The 25878-nt window shown below is 31.8% G+C and overlaps 1 protein-coding gene across 3 annotated transcripts; it reads right to left on the minus strand.

Moving 5' to 3' along the window:
- Positions 1-728: 728 nt before the first annotated feature.
- On the minus strand, positions 729-25708 carry LOC129911986 (rabphilin-3A). Of its 3 annotated transcripts, none has more exons than XM_055990063.1 (4): positions 25199-25708; positions 3534-4731; positions 1700-1914; positions 729-1641 (listed from the first exon to the last, which is right to left on the minus strand). In XM_055990063.1, the coding sequence occupies exons 1-4, from the start codon at positions 25273-25275 to the stop codon at positions 1341-1343; spliced, it is 1791 nt and encodes a 596-aa protein (XP_055846038.1). In that variant the 5' UTR covers positions 25276-25708; the 3' UTR covers positions 729-1340. The 3 variants fall into 3 exon arrangements, with proteins under 3 accessions (XP_055846038.1, XP_055846039.1, XP_055846040.1); XM_055990064.1 differs by lacking the exon at positions 25199-25708 and adding an exon at positions 8354-8958 and having other exon boundaries at positions 731-1641; XM_055990065.1 differs by lacking the exon at positions 25199-25708 and adding an exon at positions 5242-5364 and having other exon boundaries at positions 731-1641.
- Positions 25709-25878: the final 170 nt, after the last annotated feature.

Raw genomic sequence — 25878 nt, forward strand, 5'->3', positions numbered from 1 at the left:
TCAGAAATCGAAAATAGGTAAAAAATTGACGAAGCTAGAATTTTTTCAATAGGTGAAGGTCCAAAAAACCGTTTTTTGCCCGTAACTCCAGATTTTGGGGGTGTTAGGGGATTTTCAAATACCGTTTCGTAATCAGTGCGACTAGCTCTACAAAACCTGATAGGTCTCCGCCCGCGTATATTTTGAAACCTCATTTTTGTAACACCGTGTAATTTTGTATAAAAGATGCAACATTTTTGCAACATCCGCGAGCAGAAAAGAAATAATTTTATTGCATAATGTATGTAGATATAGGTACATTGTAATAACCCTCTATATATTTAACGTTATATCACTGTTTATTTTTATGGTATCGTTGAAAAACTTGAACCATAAGCCTTATTTTAAAGATTAGTCACTGTGGTGTATACGTAACAATTTTTTGTATTGAACAATTAATACAATATTTACATGATTTCCCTATGATTTAAATTATGTTTTTAATTTGTCCCTCAAAATTAATATGTTAGGTGTAAAAAATGTGCATCAAAAATATTTCTGGTGCAAACGTGATGCTTTGTAGGTAAGGAAGTGTTTCTTTTCCATACAAAAAATTGTGATGCTAAAGCAGTGATGCGTTTGTGAATTCAGCCTATGTATGAACCAGAATTTCGATCTTAATACTAATAATAAAAAATAATATTTGAATTCTTTTGATTAATTTTTGTGTTAAACAAGGTAATTGATTTAATTACAGTTGTAGGTACTCTCATAAAAATCATAACAAAACAAACATTTTAAAGGTAAAGAAATCTTAACCTAACCGAACTTATTAAAACAAATTTTAAAAAAATGCCAGATTCGTTTACCTTTTTTTTCTCTTCGGTAAGGGTAAGTATTGGTTTCATGTCAAACTTTATTTTTATATTGTGAAAACCGTCATGGCAAACCATGACTTCAGTATCAACTTTTAGTTTATATCAAATAAAATTGTATAAAAACTTATAGCCGACTTTTTAAAAATTATTATTATTTATTGAAAGTACAAATTGGGTAGGTACACTCTCTTCAAATTTCATGTTTTTGATATTATTACATAATATTATTCTTAATTCAAACTTTTAAAATAGAAGACACTCTTCCATTGGAAAAAAAAACTAAAAGCCATAACAAAAAGCCAAGAGTAAATTTTTAGAATAAAGATAAGAAAAATGTGTTAAGCTTTACAAATTTTTGAATAGCCTTTGCATTAAGGACACTTTTTGACAACAAAAAATTTACTCCATGCGCATTCCTAAAAAACTAAGTGGCAAATATTAAAAGCACCAAAGCCACCACCACACACGCACAGATACTTTAAATCAGTGCGATGGATTATCTGCGGATAAACAGTGCCATTTCTCATGTACATGATCAGGTAAGCGGACACAATCGTTCCACTGCTTTAAACGCTCTCCCTTACTATTGCAGCCTAGAATTAGACTACCCAAAAAGTCATTGCTCTTGCCGATATCTTTGTCCCAAACTGTGATTATAAGCGATTGCTTGTTGAGATCATGAGGGCTAGCTTCAAAAACGAACTCTTCATTAAATGCAGGATTTAGGTTTCTCCATTTAACACCAGTCTTGTATTTTTTCTTGTGCGTATCAGGCTTTAGTTGGCTGAAAGAAAAAGCAAAGAAATTTATTAAGTTAAAAATTAGAATAGATCAAAACTTACAGCTTAACAAAGGGATCTGAACTACCATTGTTATCCATTGGAAGCAGATTGATACATTGTTTTACAACAACAACAAGGGACCGCTTTTTTGAATTGTAACACAAAGAGATACAAATCTTTCCTCGTGGCCAAGTTTGAGAAATTTCCGCTTCATTGCTGTATTGATCTTCTACACCCAAGGGAACGGTCAATCGATATGGGCTGTGACTGTGAACCTATAAATAAAAAAAGGAGAGTTTATCATAATAAATCAGTGCCTCAATATCCTATGTCTTGTTTTTGTTTGTTGATAATCATTTTTGTTTTTCTTCATTGGCACCAGTTAAATAAACAAACTTAGTTCCTCAGATCAAAATAAAAAATAAAATACCAAAGTTAAAATTAATCAACAAAAGAAATATTCATTTTTGTTACCTATTCGCTTTTTCACGTCTCTTACTTAGGCGGACACTTTGTGGCGGAGTAAAAAAAAAAATCTCATTAATTGTAGCTAATTAAATGCAAATTTGTTGGGCAAACCAAAATTTAGTAGCTCGTATACACACTGAAAAAAAATTACTATTTCAATAGTTAAAACCGGGATGTCCATTTTTAATAGTCATTATTGACTATTTAAAACGTCACATATAACTATTTTAATAGTTAAAATTGACTATCTAATAGTTATTTTAGAGAATACGAGTACTTCGATTGACTATTATAATAGTCACAAATAACTTTTTTTACCATCCCGATATAAACTATATTGTTCTCCGAGTGTAGTTTTAGAGTTATTCAATTTTCCGCTAGATAAATGCTAATTTGTTGCGCAAAAACTAATTGTGTAGCTCCACCTAGTCATTTATTATTTTATTTTAAAGTTTCAGAAGTGCATTTCCGGTTTGTTCAGGCCAGTGGAAACATTTTTAAAAAATTCTATTTTAATTTTTTTTGTCAGTAATTGTAGCAAACAAAATTGTAATTGTAGCAAACAAAATTTTTGATTCCGCTAAGATATGACTGAACCTCATATATATAACGGTCAAAATTTTCAAAAAAGTTTTAAACTTCAAATTTGAATAGAAAATAACTGGGAGGAGCTAAAAAATTAATTTTTGGGCAACAAATTTTTTGTTCCAAAGCTACAATTTCGAGAAAAGAAAACAAATTAAATATTCAACTTTTTTGAAAATTTTAAACGTTACATATGAAGTTGAGTCTTATTTTAGCGGAATATTGAATAACAAGAAAACTGATCGAGCTACAAAATCTAGGTTTTCGCGTTTCATTTGAGTCTAGATAACTTCAAATTTCTGGAAAAAAATGTTTGAATTTAGAATTTTTTTTTTTGATGTTGAAAGCTATTGAGCTTACTTTTATTAAACAAAAAAAAAAAAACTTAAATATTTTAAAAAGTGTTTGAGCTACAAAATTAGGGTTTGCATAAAAAAATTTTTTTATGCAAGGCCTGATCAACCCGGAAGTACACTTCAGAAAATTTTTAAAATAAATAAAAAATTACTAGGTGGAGCTACAAAATTAATTTTGGCGCAACTAATTAGCATTTAACTACATAGCTACAATTAATAATTTTCCTAGTTTAAGTCCACTTAATTCAATCTTATTTTAGCGGAATTTTGAATAGCAAAAAACTGTTGAGACTACAAAAAACATTTAAAAAGCTACAAATTTGGAGGTAAGCCAAACCTATTGTTTTTGATCATTTCAGATTTTGTCCGCTGACTTCAGACTTATTTTGGCGGAACTATTTCTACAAAACCAAATCAATTAAAGTGAAGTTAAATAATGTAACTAAGTTTTATTCACGTTTATTTTTTCTGCATTGAAAACTTACCGTTGAAAGATTGATTTTTGCAGCTCCAAGAAAGTCATGTCCATACTTATCATCGTCAAGAATTACCACATACAATAGAGAATTTCCTAGCTCAATAGGTTCTACGCCAACAAACTGTAGAATTTCATTGAACTCAGGATTTCTGGTCTTGTGAACGGTTTTAGTTTTTTGCCATCTCGTGTATTTAACATGTCCTTCGGGTGTTATGATATTCAATTTACAGAAAGGATCCGTTAGTCCCGCCGAATCCATAGCCGGTAAGTCTCTAGCTCTAATTATACTACAATCCAAAGTATGGTCATTTTCTCTATAAGTAACTACCAACTCAAGCCATCCCAACAGAGGATCTCTACAATTTTGAGCAAGTTGATTACTTGTTGTAATACTTCCATTTCCTGACGAACTCTCACTTATTGACATACTTGATGATGCTGAACCACGTCGATTATTGTAATTACTCTCCCTTCTGTTGCTCGACACTGTGGAGATTGCATCATAATCTGGCTGATAACAGTCTGATTTTGACACAACTTGGCGTTGGAATGATATTGAATTTGAAAGTTTTCTCTCACCACCATCGAAGAAACTTCGAAACGAACCAACTGCTTTAAGTCTAAAACTGTTCTCTCTTTGAATTGATGGATAAGTTTGTTTTGTAACACCATCATCAACTTCATCATCTTCTGAACTACTAGTGTCAACGACACTCATCGTCATTTTTTTAATACGAACCGTCTTCGCTGGTGTTGTACTAGCACTACGGGTTGTTCTCACTGAGCTTAAATTAGGATCTGGAATTTCATATTTTGGAAGACCTTTGAAAAACCAAGCTCCAGATTTTTTCCACATTTCTCGAGTCTCAGAACAGATGCGACATAGCCAAATTTCTCGAGATTTACAATGCATTTTTATATTTATGTCAATGGCACATTTTGAACAAACTGCTTTTTTACAATCCTCGCAAACCAAACGAGATGGACCAAGAATACCAAATGTTTGGCCACATAAGCGACAGCCTTGTGGTCCACAGTCAGCTGCTCGTTCTTTGATTTTTTCTACTCGCTCCACCAGTTTTCCTACACGTTGTCGTTCAGCTACTTCAATTTCCTCATTTCGTCGAATGACCGATATAATGGCTGCTTGTTCGTCAGGACGCAAGGGTTCAGACACTTTACTACTACTCCATCCAGTTTTGAGTCTAAGAAAAGAGAAATGTACAATTATTTAGTACTTCAGGTGCATTTTAATAATTCATTTTAAATTGTGAAATTTTTAACATGATGCAGAAGGACAATCGAATTCCTTACAACCAAATTTCGACTTTTAAACTTTTTCTCAAAAGTAATCAAATCAACAATGCTTCTAAACGAATCCAGTCTTATACAAAACAAAAGCCAAATAGACTGCATAATCTCTATGGTTTAATGCTACGAAATGATTTAGTTTTGATTACATTCAATTATTCAATCTAACATTCTACAGAACTGAAGAAAATTCAGTATCCTTTCCCTGAAGTCATACTTACCTTTCGCTATCGGGTTTCTTTCAGCCATGCACGTCAAAAATTTGATTATACAAATCTAACCTAACAACGCCTTACAACATGCTTTCATTTAAAACAAAGGGCTAAAAGCAACCAAACAAGTGTCAATTCCAACTTCATTCATAAAAAATAAACACAGGGCTTTGTTTCTCCACCAACACTCACCCGCATTTCCCACTCATATTAAAGCGACGAAGTAAATCTTAACATCACGTAACAACCAACTCGTGTATTCTCCTCCATTGCTAGTATCCAAACGTCTATTGACAATCTAACAACCAAAGACACAAGTACTTTTTATGCAATAAGAAATAAAATGTGCGAATAGGTCGCACGTTCATGCTCTTATATACAGGGTGTCCCACAGTCACCGCCCCAAACGAAAACCATTGATTCCTGAGGTCATTTTAAGTCGAAAAACTTAAGAGGTAATTTTTTCGTTTTCGTCCCGTTTTCGAGTTATGACGGTTTTTATAATTTTTGCTCCCTTTTCCTTTAACTATCTTTATTAGGGTGGGTCAAAAAAATCGAAATTTTTTTTTTTTGATTTGGTACTCCGAAAAATCGATTGCTAGACCCCTCTAGAATATACACACCAAATATGAGCTCCTTATATTAATGGGAAGGTCCTCCGCTTTGCAATTTTCCATTTTTACATCAAGCTTCTAATAAAAAAAAATAATTTTTTTATTAATTGACTTTTTAGCAAATTTCTTTTCATATTCTTGTAGGAAATTGAACGCTCTACAAAAAAGGCCTTATACACTTTTTTCGTTTATCTAACCGTTGAAGAGATATTTGAGGTCCAAAAATCGAGAAAATCTTTAAAAATTCGTTTTTTGTTCTTAATTTTGTAACAAATTGAAAAATTATAATGATCAAACGCGCAAGACATATTCTTGTTGAAAATTGATTGCTCCACAAAAAAGGTCTTATTAACTTTTTTCATTAATCTAACCATTCTAAAGATATTCGAGGTCAAAGTTTAAAAAAAATATAAAAATATTTTATATTTTTAAAAAATTTCTAATTCACTGAAACCTCATTATTTTCAAATTAGCAAGATATATTCTTGAAGGGGCTTAAACGTTCTACAAAAAATTCCTTGGAATGAAATTGATTGCTTTAACCGTTTAGAAGATATTCGTATCCAAACCAATGCTCACTGATTTCAATAGTTTTCTTATGACCCGTATGCATTGCGATTTGGATACGAATATCTTCTAAACGGTTAAAGCAATCAATTTCATTCCAAGGAATTTTTTGTAGAACGTTTAAGCCCCTTCAAGAATATATCTTGCTAATTTGAAAATAATGAGGTTTCAGTGAATTAGAAATTTTTTAAAAATATAAAATATTTTTATATTTTTTTTAAACTTTGACCTCGAATATCTTTAGAATGGTTAGATTAATGAAAAAAGTTAATAAGACCTTTTTTGTGGAGCAATCAATTTTCAACAAGAATATGTCTTGCGCGTTTGATCATTATAATTTTTCAATTTGTTACAAAATTAAGAACAAAAAACGAATTTTTAAAGATTTTCTCGATTTTTGGACCTCAAATATCTCTTCAACGGTTAGATAAACGAAAAAAGTGTATAAGGCCTTTTTTGTAGAGCGTTCAATTTCCTACAAGAATATGAAAAGAAATTTGCTAAAAAGTCAATTAATAAAAAAATTATTTTTTTTTAGTAGAAGCTTGATGTAAAAATGGAAAATTGCAAAGCGGAGGACCTTCCCATTAATATAATGAGCTCATATTTGGTGTGTATATTCTAGAGGGGTCTAGCAATCGATTTTTCGGAGTACCAATTCAAAAAAAAGAATTTCGATTTTTTTGACCCACCCTAATCTTTATCTTTCCCAAACTACGTCTGATATGAAAGATTTTTTTTACAACCAATCAAGAATTTACTACAGTTTAAGTTTGTTCAGAAGTTTTTTTTCTGCGAACAACCGTTTCTCCGCAATTTTGCATCAAACCCAATTTTCTTTGTTTTTCAGTTGTTTTTTTTTTTTCACTTTCATATCATTTCGTTAAAAAAAAAAACACGTAAATAAGTATTAATTTTGTTCACTTATTATTAAAGCCCAGTTTATTTTCTTAAAAACATAACTTTTTTTTTCCTAAAAAAGCCTACTAAAAGTAATTTAAAAAATAAACAAACTGAGTGAATTTAAAAAAAAAATAATTTTTAAATACAAAATTAATTTAAATGAACTAAAACTTTTTTTGAGCTTTATCTATTTGTTCTTTTCTTAGCCACCATAGGTCAGAAAAAGTTTTTAATTCATTTGAACTAATTTTTTTTAAATTCACTCACTTTTTAAATTACCTCTTAAGTTTTTCGACTTAAAATGACCTCAGGAATCCATGGTTTTCGTTTGGGACGGTGACTGTGGGACACCCTGTATGTATAGATTGAGTTCATAAGGCTCACTTTTTTCAACAAATAAAAATAAAGTTAAACAAACACAGTGGTACGTTTTATGAAGTTTCGTACCAAAATTCATTTTCATTGCCAATTCGGGCTTCAATGTACTTTCAGAGTGTTTTTTTTTTTTTTTTACAAAATGGTGGCTTCAAAATGTCAATCAGATCAAAGAACAACGTTTAAACTTGGTCGATTTAAAATCGTTTACGTTACGCAACATATGTATCTAATTTATAGTAACTGTATTTGTTAAACTGAGACTTGTGGAAGCTTCAGCACATAGAAGGGACGATCTTAAATTATTTCTATAAATGTCTAAATCGATCTCAAAACTGTAACTGAAATCTATTCCAAACATCAAAAAACATGCAAAAATTTCACCTACGTTACGATGGAAAGCCCCTTAAGCTGTTTTAATTTATTACCACAGGGAGGAATATGCCCCTCCTGGGTAAACGGGGGGTAATAGACCCCTGATCGATCAATTTTGGCAACTCAGCTAGGGACATACTTTCGATTCCAGCCCCAAGAGATATTCACACGGACGGTAAATCTGACGTCATATTGTCCTGCCTCTCATACGAATAACAAACAAAACTAATTCACGAATTATTATTGAGGGCAGTAGTCGTAAGTCCTTGATTTTCCAAGAGTTTCCTCATTAATTTTTTTTTACAAAAAAGCCCACTGTGCTGGGAACAGATTCACCCGCCACGTTCAATAACCGCGACATGTAAATCCGTTTCTTTCACCGATAAAATAATTTACATATATGTTAAACCACATGTCAGTTATACGAACAAAAAAAAAAACTCTATTACTTCTAAATATAGCAAGTATACCTATTTAGAGCGCATGTTATATGATTAGACCACCCGCATTGAATAGGGTTTAAATTCATATTCCCTTTCGTATAGTAGCGGTGATAGCTTGTACTTTTGATTGAATGAATCTAATTGTCTGTCGGAAGTAATTGTCCGGATTTGATAACCTTGAACCCAGTTGACAGCAATTAAATGATTCATAGGGGGGTACAAAATATATTCAAATTTTATAAACTTTTTAACAAACACACTCAAATGGTGAATTACGGGATCTTTTTAGAGCTTCAATCTCATTTTTATTTGAATATAATATAAGTAAAATAAAAAATCATTCACATCACAATATAAAAGTGTTCAAATCGTGTGTCTAACAACTTCATAAATTATTTATGTTTTGATAATATTTTTCTTGAATGTTGCATTTTAAGTGAAGGCGTTATTGGCATTGTGTGTGAAAGGAAATTGACAGAGAGCTGTTTATATATTAGTTTTCTGCCATACATCTCAGACGTCTATAGAAAAAAAATAAAAAGAGACAGACAAATAAAGTGCAACACATGGCTGTATTTAGACAGGGTGTTCCAAAAGTAATGACATGATGGAAGATTGTGGAAGTCCATCCAGCTCTATCTCAAATTTTACGTTTTTTCATCAACTGCAGTTTTAAGAAACAAAAATTGATTGAAATTGCATTACCATACCGCTATGCATGATTTATACTTGCAATGTATATAGGTACCTACTAAAGCCTGCAGAAACGTTCAACTCGTCGGCTAAAGAAAATTTCAAATTGGAAGTGAAAGAAGGCTATTAGTAGTTACGAAAACCCCAGGTCTTCCTGTCTGCACCTGGCATGATTGGCGTGGTAAAGTGCATTGTGCATCTCATAGAGTTAAAACAGTATTTTGAGTATTTTCATAAAGTCTTGTTTTTTGGTATGTTGCTCAATGAGTTAATTAACTTTTTCACTATAAAATAAAAATAAGAGTCATTAGCATTTAAATACAAAACGGTTCTTTGGAAAAAATTTGATAGATTCTTAACAACGGCCCAAAGTTTATGCAAAGCTACGAATAATTCGGGAAAAAGTCTCAAATAATACGAATTTATTTTCAAATTAAAGCTAATAATGTCTCCTTTTGAAAACCAAAGGTTTTCCAAGTCAGAAATTGGAGGTTAGGTCATGCAGCCTGTTTTAAGGTTATTAGTGTTTTTCATTTGAATCGACAGACCTCTAAGTTTTGAGAGAATATGTTATTACCTTTATTTTGACATCACTGATTCTTTAATGTGTATATTAACAACATTTGCATAGCACCTTTTGTATAATTTTCACTGGTATTTTTTTAATTTTAATAATTTAAAAAATACTTTGTATGGATAAAAAAAAAACTATCAACAAATAGCTTAAAAAACTTCTATGCCAGGAAAATGCTTAGTTTTACCTTTGATTTGATACCAACACAGCTCCTTAACTCGTCCACGAACACCACCAAAAACAGGACTTTAGCCAAAAACTCTCCTATGACAAAACTGCCAGACTTTCACCCGGAAGATCTCTGAGTTTTTTTAGCTGACAATATCACCTTTAATTTGACTCCAATATCGTCTTTTAACTTTATGAGATGCACAATGCACTTTACCACGCCAATTGTCCCAGGATGCGGACGGGAAGACCAGTGGTTTTCGTAACTACTAATAGCCCTCTTTCACTTCCAATTTGAAATTTTCTTTAGCTCGATGAATTGAGCGTTTCTGCAGTGGCCGCCCGCTCTATTAGGACAAGTTTGTAATTCATAAAAAGAATCAAGCTCGAGATAACAATCACACATGATATTATGATGAGAGATACTTTGAACAGATTGGTCCGGTGCACTGTGGGGCAACTTGTATGGGAGACCGGAAAAAACTCAATTAAAACTAAACTACTGAACCAATTTTCATGAAATTTGCAGGAAAGGTAGCTAATAGCAAGACAAATCTACACCAATGACCGCCCATTGCCACGCCCACTCAGAAAAAAATTATATTAAAAAATCAGAAATCAAGTTTTTGCAGCTCTAAATGACTTACTTCCAATCGCTTTTTTAGAAAAAATCAAATTTTTTTGAGTTTATTTGAACATTTTATTAATAAATACCGTTTAAATTTTACATAAATCAAAAAAAAAAATCAAAAATTTTCAAAAAAGGAAAAACATCCAAAAACGGTAGGTAGGTATGACATTTTTTTCAAAATTTAACTTTTTTGGAAACTTTTTTTTCTTTGGTTAGTTCTAAAATTTAAACGGCTACCAAGCCTAAACTTTTCCTTCAATTAGCGGAACATTCTATCAAATCATTCTATCTTTTTTTGGAGACAAGTGGAACTAAAGATAAGAGAGGCTTCAAATAACCAGTTTTACTGTATTCCGATTCCGATAGTTATAAATAAAGTCAAAAAAGTGGCTTAGTGAAAAAACATTTGTTTTAATAGGTAAATGTGCAATGCAGGTTTCATTAACACAAACTCCTGATCCCAACAGCGACTAAATTGGGAAAAACTTTAAAAATGTGAGTTTAAAATTTTTTTTGCAATCTTATCAAAAATTTTGGGTTGTTTCGCAAAACGGACTTCACATTCAGATTCAGCATACCAAAATACATTTAGAAAGATTTGTCTGGCGAAAATAGCTGCTTATTTATTTTGCATTATTTTTTGTTTTTTTTTTTTTTTTTTAATGACTTTTTCAGATTGAAATTGTTATAAAAACCGAATACGGACGTCTTCGGGTGAGATTTTTTTTGAAAACTATTGCTGAGATTTAACACTATCTAACGAAACCTATTCGCCAACAGAGGCAGACGGAGGCAGTAGTTAAAACCTAATTTGAACCTAAAAAGTCACTAAAATTGAATGTTTTTTTGTCAAAAAAATTTTATTCAATTCTTTTTCGCTAAACTAATGTACCATATTGTTTGTCAATTTATTTTAAGCCTATTTACAAAAAAAATTGGTTCAAACCTTTAAATTTTAAGGAAAATAGATCATTTTGAAACTACTTGTATTTTTATCAGTTTTCACTGTTTTTCAACTTTGAGCGATAATCTCCAGGACCACAATTTTTTTTTTGAAAAACAGTTTTCATTTTCTGATTCTTCAACTAATTTACTGTTAGAAACACGTGCAGTATCAAAATAGATCGTACTTCCGAAAGTTGGGTTTTTTCCGCCTTTTCCCCACTGTGCGGTGATTCTTAAAAATAGGTAATTTTGAATTTAGTGAAATTCCCTAGAGCCGACCAAAATTAATAGTACCTGCCTGAAATAAAAATTTAAAAAACTTACTTCCATCAAAGACTAGCTGAATTGATTTTGCCTAAATAATTGCAATGGTTTGTTGGTTTTTGAATCGTAATTAACGATACCAGTCATTGAACCGTTTTCTTCATTTCTGACTTACCTATGTACTTATTAACAATTCAACTGATTTCAACGAAAATTTTTATTCAAACATTTTTAAATAACCATACCTAAAAAAAAGTATAAATTTCGAAAGAAAACACATTTTCGGATTAAATAAAAATTCAGTTTCTGTTTGACAAAATACATTTTTTTTGAAAAGCATTCCAATTTTGTAAAAGTTTTTTGTTATACAAGGGGATACATTGAATCAATCTTTTTGACATCATTAAAAAAAGAACTTGTTTATCATACTTTCTTGCTAGATATAGATCCGTTTTTTATTAATTGCTTTAAATTAATTTTTCAATGGTGACCACACTCATTCCAGCATTCCAGTCCAGATGATTTGCCAAACGAAATTCAAACAATGCAAAATAGATAAATCGAAGACTAAATATACAGTAGCGAGCAAAAATAAGCATACAATAAAAATATTTGCATTTTTTTGCTCGTCTAAAAACGCATATTTAGGTAGACCAAATAATGGTTTTGGAGTAAAATATTCCACAAATTGACTCTGTTTAATGAAAATAAAACATTTTCAATATGCCAAATTTGGTAACTTAGTTCTTGTTCAAAAATCTTTAAACCTCTTTCGTTTGCATTTTTTTTTTGCTCGCTACTGTATGTAAAATATCCTGGTATTGTCGATTAACCTTTATAGAAAGCGGCAAAGCCTGAAAGCTAAGAGAACCACAGTTAGAAAACTCGTCAAAATATTAAGACACGATGAAATAAATAATAATCCCAAAAAAAAGTCTTATCTTCAAACAGGAATTACTCTCAAACGTAGCTTACGTAATTCGTTAAAAAAAATAGTCGAAGGAGAAATTCCAAATGTGAATGCAACCCAACAAAATCGTTTAAACAGTAAATTATGAAAAAAAAATCCATGAAAATTCTATTAAACTAAAAGTAAAAACACATTTGTGGCAAGATGAGTCCAAGAATGCAAGAATAGAGAGCACATAAACATTTTCTAGAATGCCTTAATCTTCCACATCATTGAAGCATTGCAGAAGTAATTTTTATTTCTAATCAAGCTAAACCACCATCACTAATGAATGAGCAGTTCTTCGAACTGGCATCCTCTCTGACAGTGGGTCAGGAGTATCACTCCTCCATGTTTAAATTGCTATAATATTCCTAATTACACTGCCAAACCCGCCAGACTATTATGTTTTAATTTTCGAGTACCTACTTAATTAAATAGGATCTTGCCCTTTTAAATCAAACGTTATTTAATGTGTCTACCAGCTCCTAGACTTTAAACTAGACTACCGTTTTCAAGCCTACTCTTGTGATTTAATCTCCATTCAATTTCGTAATGCATAATAAAAATTATATCTATGTACGTATATATGTACGTTGAATTCCTTTTCATATCTCTATAACAATAAAGATGTTTTTGTTTATTTTTTATTACCAAGAAATAATTGAAACCAACTGAGTTATAATTGAATTTTTATGCGAGGTCAATAGGGATTTCTCTATGTTCTTTTTTTTCTGAATGTGTTAGATGTGTTTCCAGGCATCTACCCTTGAATGGTTATCAAATGTTTTTTTTTTAATTGCATATCAAGGTGAAATTCTGTTTTTTCTTTATTATAAATTATGTGGGGGTTGTTGGTAAATGAAAAATCTTTCAATCTTTGTCTAGTTTAATTGTTTTGCACGTGAAAGGAAACAATTAAATGAGATGTAAACTGATAAGGACCTGTTTTGTGTAGGAATAACATTCATTTATGCTTTATGAATCTAAACTTTTTTATTTTTGAACTATGAAGGCCTACTTCTTTATTTTGTCGGCGCTGGCGCTGTTATGATCTCGAAGTCGATGGGATCATAACACTCCCACTAGTATCTGTTTCCCTCTAGAAGTGTAGAGACAGCTTTACACTGTGCAGTCAGAACAATAGAAAAGTCACTTGTGGTTAAAGAATATACCCTAACAGCATTTCTAGACATAGAAGGAGCATTCAATAATGTTCATAATAGTGCAATTGAAAAAGCACTCACTGATCTTAAAATAGAAGACACGGTCATAAAATGGATCGTGTGCATGTTGAAAAACAGACAAATAAATAGTGAATTAGGTGGGTCACATATAAAAATGTACGCATCTAGAGGAACCACACAAGGCGGTATTCTATCACCTCTTCTTTGGATTTTGGTGATGAATGAGATTCTCATCAAACTGAATAACAGTGGTGTCTAGGTTATAGCCTACGCAGACGATCTAGCTCTTCTAGCGACAGGTAAATACCTAACCACTGTAAGCGAACAATTAGAAAGCGCATTATCCAACCGCAGGGCTGGAAGCAATCCTTAATCTCACTCCCTTAGATCTATTTATACAAGAATTACCAGCAAACAGCGCCCTACGACTCAGTCAAACCAACATTTGGAATACTAGTCAAAACGGCCATACTACGATCCTTTCTAACTATGTTGGCAACAACGTAAGTACAGATTACATGACCCCTTACTTAGACTTCAACAAGTCTTTTAATGTCAGTTTCCCTAACAGACAAGATTGGGAAAACAGTAAACCTTTCTCAAATGAGTCGACTATCGCCATCTTTACTGATGGTTCGAAAATGAATACTGGGGTTGGTGCAGGTTTTTACTCAGAAAACCTCAACCTTGCCAGTTCTTTCAGGCTCCCCGATCACAGTAGTGTCTTCCAAGCCGAGATATTGGCAGTGAAAAATGCTGCTAAACAAATATCCATGATGGCGATATCACCTGTTGACATCACCTTTTTCATTGATAGCCAAGCGGCAATAAAAGCGATTTCTGCCACCTTAATCAAGTCAAAACTTGTTTCTTGCTGTCGCGAAGAGCTTAGGGTTCTTGGTATGCAGCATAATGTAAGACTCTGCGTGGATGAGCTTGCAAGGGAGGGCTCAGTTCTTGATCCCTCTCTCATAGACCTTAACATCAGAATCCCACAATGTGAAATAAAGCGAAATATCGTCAACAATATTTCACAAAAAACCAATGAAAGATGGAACCTCCTAGAAACCTGTGGTCACACCAGGAAACTATGGCCGAACTTCGACGAGAAAAAATCAAATAAGATCTTACTACTTAGTAAACCTTCCTTAAGATCCCTAATACGCGTCTTAACGGGACATAACCTACTAGGATACCACAAAAAGAAAATGGGGCTTAGTACGGATGATCTATGCAGAGGCTGCGGCAATGAGGACGAACAGGAAAACACTGTTCACTTCCTCTGTCACTGCCCAGCACTCTGTCGCACTAGGAAAAAATTCTTAGGAAACTACTTCTTTAATGAATTAGAAGAACTAGCGGAACTCTCAGGCAATAGCCTACTGAACTTTGTCAAGTCCTCCAAATGGCTCGAACAACCATAGCATTCATAGGTTAACACTTTTTTCATGAAGTTACAATACTTCAGGGTATCACAAGGGATCTACATTGATCTAAGTGTGACGGTAACAATATCAACTGTCAGCCCACATAACCTAACCTAACCTATCTGTTTCCCTCTAGTGCTCCTCCTTTTGGGGTTTGCCGGTTTGCGTTTGACCTCAGAAGTCGGCGACAAGTCTTCCGGCTTTGTATTGTTCCCTTTCTGAGTCCAGTCTGTGCATATGTGTGTTCATTTATACACATTTCATGTGCCTAAATATGTGGATGAATTGGTACAGAAGATTTGTATGAAACGAATAAGAAAAATAACATTTTTAAGACATTGGAATTTCATCTAAAACGGGTCTAACAATACAAAAATAAGTGTTACTTCTTGAAAATAAATATTAACGTTTGAACTTTTTTTATCATTTTTGACTTTCGCCAAAACGACTAGTTCTAGTTTTGTTCAGAAGCTTGTTCATTTATCTTGTCCTTCTTTACTCTTGCATATGCGATTAAAAAAACCACGTATACACCACAGCGCACGTGAACAAATAATGTGAATTAAAACTTTGGCCTACATGCTAACCAGGGTTCGGACTTTACTTCGATCGAAAATCTACTTCCCTACTTCTCTTTTTCAGAATCTACTTCTATTTCTTGATTGAAAACTATTTTTAAAATAATAAATTTAGGCCCAATTTATTCACTCTCCATTATTTTTAAAGGCTCCATTAAAAATTATAAAACTGTCAAATCGCATACAAATTTTAAAATTTCCCTTTTTTAATGGCGACTTTAAATTTAATGGAGTGTGAATAAATTGGACCTTAGAGATTTTAAATTTTAAATCTGGTCGAGGCATTGAGAATAGAAATAAAGCTCAACTGAAATCTCAAAAGATGAATGGAGGTCAATTATTCTTCGAATTCAAGATATAAATAAAGTTTATCAAAGTAATTTTGACTGATTTTGAAGAATTCCTGATCAAAAATTTGGTAGATTATGCTGAATTAACCGTTTTACCCCAAAGCACAGTTACAACCACTAGATGAGAAAGGTTTTTTGGGAAAGATCATAATAAAAAAAGCTGTGTTTTATTTTCCTCGTGATACGGATCAGATTTCAGATCACTTATTTATTTGCGAAACAATAACAAAACAAAATCCTGCTTTTGTTGTTAAGCTAATAAAAACAATGATCTGATTCGGATCACAAGGAAAATAAAACACAGCTAAGGTAAAGAAAAATAATTTTTTTAGAATAAATTTTTCTAAATAAATGTTCTGAAAGTTTAATTTTGAAATCTACTCCAGAAATTTTGGGTCTACTTCACTTTTTTTCAAATTTGTTTCGAAATTTTGAAACTGAAGTCCGAACCCTGATGCTAACCCATCTAAAAGACACTTGCACTCAAAAATTGAACAACATCTTCATATTCTTGTCGTCATTGTTAGTAAAAAAAAATAGAATAACAAAATAATTTCATACATGAATCAGAAATTAAAAAAATATTTCGTCAGCCTTGTTTCAAAATTATAAGGGCCAATTTTTCAATAGTCAGTTAAACAATCATTTAGTACTTATTCCTAAGGATAGAGAAAAAATCAATTTTTCAACAAGCAGATATAGCTTATTCCTTAGAATAAAACTATCTGCTTCTTTCAGAGACGAATAAAAATTATTCTAAGGAATAATCTCAACAAAAATATTGTGACAGTTGTCAAAGCTGTTTTGAAAGAATTTTGAAAAAAATACAGTGGAACACAAGAAAACAAAAACAATCATGAATAAAAATGACGTTTAATTTTAAATATTTTTGAATTTGACAATTTTTTTTGTTTTCTGTAGAATAAATTATATTGAAAAATTCAATGTTTTTATCTAATTGTTTATGGGCCTAATAACTTTATTCGTCGAACAGTTAACTGACTGTTTATTAGAAGATTGAAAAATTGGCTCTAAGAAAAACAAAAGTTTCAATTCTAAATTAAAAATAAAGTATTGGAGATACAAACAATTTCTATAGCTTATTAGGCTATTGAATATGTCGAAAAAAAAACAGGGTAATAAGGAACTAAAGCTATGATTATACGGTCAACGAAATCGGTCAACGCGTTGACTCTCTGACGTCAAGAAAAAATCCATATTCTCTCTGTCAACTCACCGTCAAGGTTCATAGTGTCAATGCATAAAACATCGACTATCACACGATTACGTTGACGCGCCGGTCGGTGTGCCAACGTGACGTTTACTTAGCAGTGTCAACGCGTTGACTCGCAAAACTTTGTTGATCACACTGTTTGACACAAAGCAAAAATTTAAATTTTCCAAAAATATTTTGTAAAAAAAAGCGGAGAAAATGAGATTTGAAAAAAGCACTCATAGAAAAATTAAACGGAAATATGTTTGACATTGTTGCATTGAAATGTAAATATTTCGAGATATACGCAATGCACTTTTAAGATAAAAGTCTTAAATGAATTCTGATAAGATTGTTGAACGAATACAAATTTAAAATTACTAAATTTGTGTCGAAAAATTAGAAAAAAAATATAAAAGGTTTCCACATTTGACTTTAAAAAAATCAAAAAAAAATCAACATGGCCACCTTCAAACGCTAATAGCATAGGAACGCCGCATCCAATGTTAATGGTTATGGTCTCAAAATGTAGCTTAGAATATACAAATGGTTTTTGGTTTTTTTTTGTCAAAACAAAATTTTTTGCATCCAATATGGATGCCATGGCCATAACAAAAAGTTTTTTTGTAAAAAAAAAAACAAAAAGATGAAATGAGAAATCCCCTCCCTGCAAAACGGTACACCATTCAAATAATCGTCCTACAAAAATTTTTCCCAATCCAACTTTCATCATATTTCTATACAAAAAAAATTCTAAAACGATGACACGGTATTAATTTCTGCCGCGTCAACGCTGGGACAGGGTCATTGCGAAGACACCCAGTCCTAAAACCCTGTCAACGCGTCCCAATGGCAATGACAGAGAGATTACACGGTCATCGAAAATAGTCAAAGCGTTGACCCAAAAATGTGTGTCAACGCGAGTGTCATCGTACCCGTCAATGCAATGACAGCAGTTTTCGTTGACGATCACACGACGTGACACTCTTGGGACAGATTGTGACGTCATTTTTACGTCAGAGAGTCAACGCGTTGACCCATTTCGTTGACCGTGTAATCATAGCTTAAGTGCTAAATATTTTTCGAGTTCATTTGGTTGGTTTATTTAAATGGGTTGATTGAATAAATATGTACCATTTTTATCTTAAATGCCTGGAACAAAGAGGGTATTACTTACATAAATACTCATACATACTTTTACAGAATATAATACATTACTCACACCAAGCAACAAAATCCCAAACAAAGTTGAATAACGTAATATGGATTATGTGTATTATTGTCAATTGAAATAAAGCCAATTAATAAAGAAGAATTTTTTATTGCAAGCTACTACTAGGGGTCCAATCTAACCAATTTTTTTCAAGGCCATCGATGATAAAGGAAATAACTATGATTGTTTTTTTTATCTAACCAAATAAAGTGAATTGCTTCCTTTTTTTATTAGTCAATCGATCTAGTGTCGTGCCAATGCCATTATAGCAATTACCGCCCTCATTATACTTGTTTGGAGAACATCCTCAACCAACCTGATGTGAGCAATTGTGTTGGTTGAGGCCGAGATAAATTCTGGACTGTGAGCGCCATCTTAAGTTAATCAGTTAGTAAGTGTAGCGCCTCGCCTTAGATGACCAGGTCATGTGGAGCACATGGACAGCAATGCTTTGCCCAGAAAGTTTTCGACTCCAACCCAGAGGGACAGCGCAATAGAGGAAGACGACCTCGTCTGAGGTGGCGCAACCAATGGAAGGGGACTTAATCAACTTGGCGTGCGAAACTGGAAGCATCGAGCTAGCTGGAGAAGCTGGTTGACCGAGCCCCAATCCACAGAGGATTTTAGCCACCTCCAACCAACAAAAATTGAAAAATTCGAAAAAGTTAAAATGTGGAAAGGGCCTGTGTTATTATTAGTTATTTTGATCTTTACCACGTGGTAAAGAGCTTCTTGTTGTTTTCAGAGGAAAACAAGAAGTTTTTGTTTTCCTCTAAAAGCAACTGAATACTGTAGAAAAAAAGTGGGGTATCGACTCACCAAAATCAAAAAAAAAAAATGCATTTGATGGTGCCAGTCGTACTTCATTTTGACAAATATTGGTAAATGTGGGATTGTCCAATTTGTGAAAGTATACAAGTTTCAACATTTTTTTTTAATGTATTATTTCTTTAGCTATTGAGAAAAACCTACCAATGGTAACCAGTTATTTTTCTTTTACCTGTATTTCATAAACCGCTTAGGCGCTTAAGATCAAAATACGAAAAAAATTAAGGAATCGCTTCTTGTGCATCAGACTTTGTAAAGAACTCAATTTCGAGTTGACTTATGTTGTTATTCCTTGTTGCCACATAAGGTGAAGTAAAAGACTTTTACATTAAAAGGATAAAAAGTAGAGATAATAGTGGTACTAATACTAAATTAAAAGTTATTTATTCGAACGAAAGGCGTCGTTTCTGTTTTCATAAAAAAAAACTATAATGCACAACACATTCATACATACACCTTTTCACTTTCTTCCACACAAATAAACCATATTTTATTGTTGATTTTCATTAAATTGAATAAACTCTTAAAAAAGTCGCCCATACTAACCAGAATTCAAGAAAAGTCATTGGGTTTTATTTTTTATTTTAAAATTAATTACCATTACCATGTTAAATTCAATTTAATTTTTATTTGCTACACCATAAACTTCCTTCTTTAAATAAATACCAAGTAAAGTACTTATTAATTCACTGGAACTTAAGAAGCGTATAAAAACACAATAAGTGTAGGTACATCTCCATATTCTATCCTTAATGCTGATACTTACTTAACACGCTCAAAAGACGCCAAAGTAATGTCTGTGTTAAATAAAAACGACAAGGGGTCACATTAAAATTATAACCGCAGGCCAGGATACCACCACCATTTTCTTATTCCGACGAGGTTATGATATCGGTGGGATGCCAAGTTATATCCTTCAGAATATAAATTTTATTCTCTGTTCATCATTACAAGGAAAAAGAAGCCTGATGGTGGTTTTTCTTTACAACATCCACTTTCAAAGGTACACGAATGAAATTTAATACATACGCATAAAATCATAAAATGAAAAGAGTCTATATGCTTAAATTAAGCTAAACGAAAGTACACATTTTCAATCAAAAGTTATTCGAGTGAATGTATACGGCATCCATGGCCCGCCACATGTTAAACATTGAGAATAGTAAGAGAAGTTTAACCTTAATACATTTTTGCGGCATACTTTGAAACTAAATTTTAATAAGGAATTTTTGGATACACATAATATAAATGTATGAAAAGTTAAAGGTTACGAAGAATTTGTTTAAAAGAATGGGGTTGACATGGGAACTGCATTTGAAAATTTTGGAAAGAAAACTAAACTTTTCTCGTTATGCGGTGTTTATTTATGGTAAATTAAAAACATTGAAACGAAATGTGTGTTCTTTTTATGCTTAAATTTTATGTACGTTCATACATGCATATACTCGTACCTACTGTAGCTATCGGAAATTAAGAAATACAATAAAGCTGATGTATACTTTAGAGTGCTTTTTTTGGTCTATTGATGGCGAAATATTGTTCTAATCAAAAAATTCATCCGAAATTGGACCAAATTGTATGCTTTAAGTTTTCCAAATTAACCCACGTTTACCTACATTAAGATCAATTTGTCGTTTATTCAGTTTTATGTAGATTTGAAAATTCTTACTCTGACAATTACGAAACTAAGGTGCAGTGATATAATACTCGTGTCAATAACTCCCGTGGGGCTATTTGCCAAGCCAAAGGGGATTTTTATTGCTACTGATAAAAATTTGCATTAAAATTTGTATTGCAACTTAAAAATAAAATATTTGCATTAAAAAAAAATATTTATTGCAAGCATTAAAAAAATGTCATTGCAACTGAAAAATACTTGCATTGAAAATAAAAATATTTTGTACTAAAAAAAAAATTTATTGCAAATACAAAATTTTCTGCATTAAAAAAAATCAATGCAAAATATGTGCATTAAATTTTTTTAATATTCGTCGAATGAATTTCTTACAATTTTGGATATTTGGGGTCAATATTATAGTAGTTAAAATACCTTAGGTATGTATGGTCAAATAGCCAAAATTTTAAGAAATTCACGAATAGCTAAAAAAAAAAAATATTTAATGCACACATTTTGCATTGAATTTTTCTTTTAATGCAGAAAATTTTGTATTTGCAATAAATTTGTTTTCAGTAGCAATAAAAATTTTTGTTAATGTAAATTTTTTTCAGTTCCAATATTCCAATATAGATATATTTTTTTTGTGCAAAAATTTTATATTTGCAATAAATATTTTTTTTTAATTTGTAATGGAAAACAAATGCATTTAAAAAAAAAATTATTTTTTACAACCCTGCTTCACTCATTGTTGGTGCTTTTTGCGAAGTTCGTAAGAGTCATTTCGCAACAATTAAACATAATTTCACGTATAATATGCGCTTTCCTCTGAAAAACCAATGCATCCAACTTCTTCTGATGGAAACTCTTTTACAAAGGCGCGTTAACTATGATTTAATTTAATCTTTATCTGCTAATTAATGGCCAAATTGATGGCCCTGATTTATTGGCATACATTGGCATAAATAACCCGAGAAGATCTCACCTCCAGCGCAGCGAACCTTAACATATTGGCTTTAATATAACAGAGCATTATTATGGTATACACTACACATAAGATGCTCAATGGTACACATATGGTTCTCAATGATATAAGTAAAAAGTAAAAAGATTTTCTCTATAAAAATAATAGGTAAGAAATGTCTATGGAAAAACCTATTAATCGTTGATTTTGATAAGATTTTTTTATAAAAGAGCTCAAAAAAAACAATTTGTTAGTTTTAAGGTGATACTATTTACTCTTTGTAATATTCCACAGTTGTGGATTTTGTAAAGACATGATTAAGACGTCTGGCAAGGTTTTGCATGTGAAACGCCTGGGACCCAAATATTTGTAATCAAGGGCGGATCCAGGGGGGCACGGGGGCACGTGCCCCCCACCAGAACTGGTTCATACTTAAAGCAAATCAAATTATAGGAGTTGTGAAAATTATATGAATAGAATAACAGAAAGAACTTGAGTGAAACTCTTGTCTATTTCTGGCTAGAAATGCAAATTTTATTGTTTGTTGCATCCCTTTCCCATGAAAAGCACCACCTCACAAATACCGAAATAAACGACTATTTGGGTAAACAAGAATTTTTTTTCGATTTAAAAAAAAGTGAATTTTCCAAGTGTTTTTTTTTTATCTTAAAAGTGATTTTGGTGAAAAATTTTGATATGGACATTGACAATCAAGGTATGAATGGTATTCTTAAAAAAATTTAATTGTATATGCAACTCTATTTTTTCATACGGGGCACACCTAAAGTACACACCTAAAAAAATTGCACTTTCTTCGTTGTTTTTTTTTTGAACATAAGTGTTTTTAAAATAGCGCAACACGCCCTAACATTGCATAACCTACATATTATTGAACTGCTGGAATATAGAAAATCTTGCATTTCAAGAGTTTGCCCAAGTTTGTCCGTCCGAAAATAAAGACCCCTTGAAAAAAAACTCATCAAAAGCGACCCTCTTACTTATAGATTTTTATATATGTATATTATTGAGAACATTTTTCCAGGGATACCTTTAAAAATAAGTATAGAAATAGTGTTTCAAATTTCAAAGGAATCGGTGCAGTAGTTTTGAAGTTATAAGGGGCACCGGCTTTGAAAACATTAGTTGTGGGGCTAACGATATAAAGTTTTGAACTCTGAAATAAAACGTAAGCGAAGTATTAAAATACTCATTACTTGGTCAATTCGGCTCCAATAGCCCTAAAATTTTAACACAATATTCTTAAGATATAATGCATTCAGTAAAAATTCTAAAAAATGTTTTAAAAAGAAGCAAATAAAAAATTTGAATCCAAATAAAAAAAAAAAAAAACAGCAAAAAGTGTGTTTCAGTTTTTTTTTTTATTCTTACGAGTAGGAACTTTGATATTTATTAGAATGAAGTCTTTAGTATTTGACTAAAAAACTATCAGGTCAAAAAACGAAAAAAAAAATGGTTTTTCAAATTTTATTTTTAAAACTTAATTTCTCAAAAACTATTTAACGAAACAACTTGAGTCAAAAAAAACAGAATAAAGAATAAATTAAAAACTTTAAGAAAAGTTATAGCACAGGATTGTACATGCATTTTTTTATTTTTAATTTTTTGATTTTAAAATTAAAATTTTCCTTCCGAATAACTTTTTTGTGATAGGTACCGACTATTTGATGTGAAAAATGTGCCCAAATATTTTTGGTCAGGTTTTAGAAAAAAATACCGTTCTGTGAGTTGTTAAAATTCGCTGCTTGTAAGTCAGTCGTATGAAATTCCACTTTATTTCTAACTGTTATTTCTGGTTTTATTGCCAATCCGTCCCATGTGTCTACCACCCCCCCCCCCTCCACGCCCTTGTTTCCAATCATGGTATTTTTTTTATGTATCTTTCACGTAATTATAATTACGACATAAAAAACGGATTTTCGACCATGATATGATTCTGGTCATTTTTAAATAACAGATGAGGGTAGATGTTTGTTCTACGGATCTTTGGCTATTATAATTACATAGTTTTATTTAATATAAACAAACATAACCTCGTACAAACTCCTTTGAATATTTTTTTGATGTGATTGTTATTTGTTAAATACACTTAAAGTTTGTATCAGTGAAAGATAATATTTTAAAGAACAACAGAGAAATCGCTCAAACCAACGTTCGAGATACATATGTTAAATAAATGTAAAGTAAAACCCTGCCTTTTCGGTTGTTTTACATAAAAAAAAACTATAATGACAAAAAAACAATAACAAAAAGGTTTAATTTAGAATCATAAAGATTAAATTGTAGCCTTTAAAAAATCTGTATGTTTTTTTTTTTATTTAAATAGTAAAACAATATATTTTTAATACCCCAGCATCAGCACTATTATATAGTTGTTGAAACATCTCTAAAAGTTCCTTTAAAACTTAATAATAACAACCACATACATTAAACCAACAAAAATATTAACTTTCACACAAAAGTTCTTTCATTATGCGGAACTTGTCAAATTTACAAGTTTAATGTGGTTTTTTTTCTCAACACAAAATCCTACCACTTCTCATGAGTTTCCAAATATCAAAACCCATATCACTTCATTATGAACATTGTTGTATATCGTTATCGTGGTCATTTGCATTTTATGTTACTCATACACCACCGTGTACGAAAATTATCAAATCCGTCCACACCCATTTATGTTTAGTCAAAAATGAACTTCAAAACACATCATCATGAAGGAAAAACTGCTTATAAAAAAAAAAAACATTTAATTTCCAGGAACAAAAAGACCACATCCGATGGATTTTCGAGGACACTCTATCGATAGCTTACTGTTTGCGGAAGTTTCAAGGTTGTCGAGCCCACACACCCACACTTCGAAAACTGCATTCAACAGACACACACATACACTCATCAGCCATTGTCCAAAACGAACGCACAAAGAACCACCTAATGATATATATGGTCTGGGTAGTATACTGACGTGACACTGAAGCGCCATATAACCAGCCACCTATCCTTACCTACTACTGCCACTTGAGACAAAGGGAATGGCACAACGAACGCCACGTTCCCTATTCCTGCAATTAATAAACACTGATAAAAAAAGGAGCACAGCCAGGTGGCAAAAACAACAAATATATACAATTCCGAGAAAAAGTACTAGAGACGAGCAACGTTGCTGTCCTCCTATTAATTTAATATTCAAATAGCAATAGCAAAAGGTATGAAGGGATGAAGGGATGAAAATATATCATTTAGGAATTTCGTATTTACTTTGCTCTTAGCGCCAGCTGTCTATCGCTCGGGCACACAAACTTGTGCTCATTTTGATTGCGATTTTGGAAATCCATGTTTTTCTCTTTGTTGTTTTTGAAGATGATTAAAAGATTTTACTTTGAAAAATAGATATTTTTGCCAAATTGGAGTGTACACTTTTTATTTTGTTTTTAACTTGAACCAATATTAACTTTTAAGAAAGGATTCTAATAAAAACTCGTATACATATATTTTTTTAATCCTTTTAGAATATTTTTCACTAGGGCACAAAATTTACTTTTTTAACTTTTGGAGGGTATAATCACTTGCGAAAATAGTTAAATGTACCACGTTGTTAATTCAAACTCTTCAACGCCTGTTGCACGACTGAAGTATAGAAAGTTACATTTGGGGCCATTGGAGCTAGCCATTGAGGGGTTGTGCTTTGTTGGTTTCTGTTTTCCATTTAGGGATCGGCATTTGTTACAAGTGGAGTATCAGTCCAACAACATTCCTTATCTGTTTTCCCACCCTGAAAAAAGTACTAATTTTCAATAGTAAAGTAGTAGAAGAGAAAGCTTCATTATAAAAATACGAAAAATCGCTCACAAATGTTTGTAAAAATAACAAAATTTAACTTTTTTTACTTGCCACAATAACAAAAATGTATATTTTTGAGGTGCTGAACTCGAATCCGA

Source organism: Episyrphus balteatus, chromosome 2, assembly GCF_945859705.1.
Source record: "Episyrphus balteatus chromosome 2, idEpiBalt1.1, whole genome shotgun sequence".
NCBI classification, from domain to species: domain Eukaryota; kingdom Metazoa; phylum Arthropoda; class Insecta; order Diptera; family Syrphidae; genus Episyrphus; species Episyrphus balteatus.

What these genes read in the sequence shown, in the direction of transcription:
- LOC129911986 (XM_055990063.1), bottom strand. Translation starts at nt 25,275, where the DNA reads ATGGATTTCCAAAATCGCAATCAAAATGAGCACAAGTTTGTGTGCCCG. An exon ending in CAGCTGGCGCTAAGAGCAAA is followed by an intron (nt 4,732 to 25,198) that starts GTAAATACGAAA and finishes CTCTTTTCTTAG; the next exon opens with ACTCAAAACTGGATGGAGTA. An exon ending in CAAAAATCAATCTTTCAACG is followed by an intron (nt 1,915 to 3,533) that starts GTAAGTTTTCAA and finishes TTTTATTTATAG; the next exon opens with GTTCACAGTCACAGCCCATA.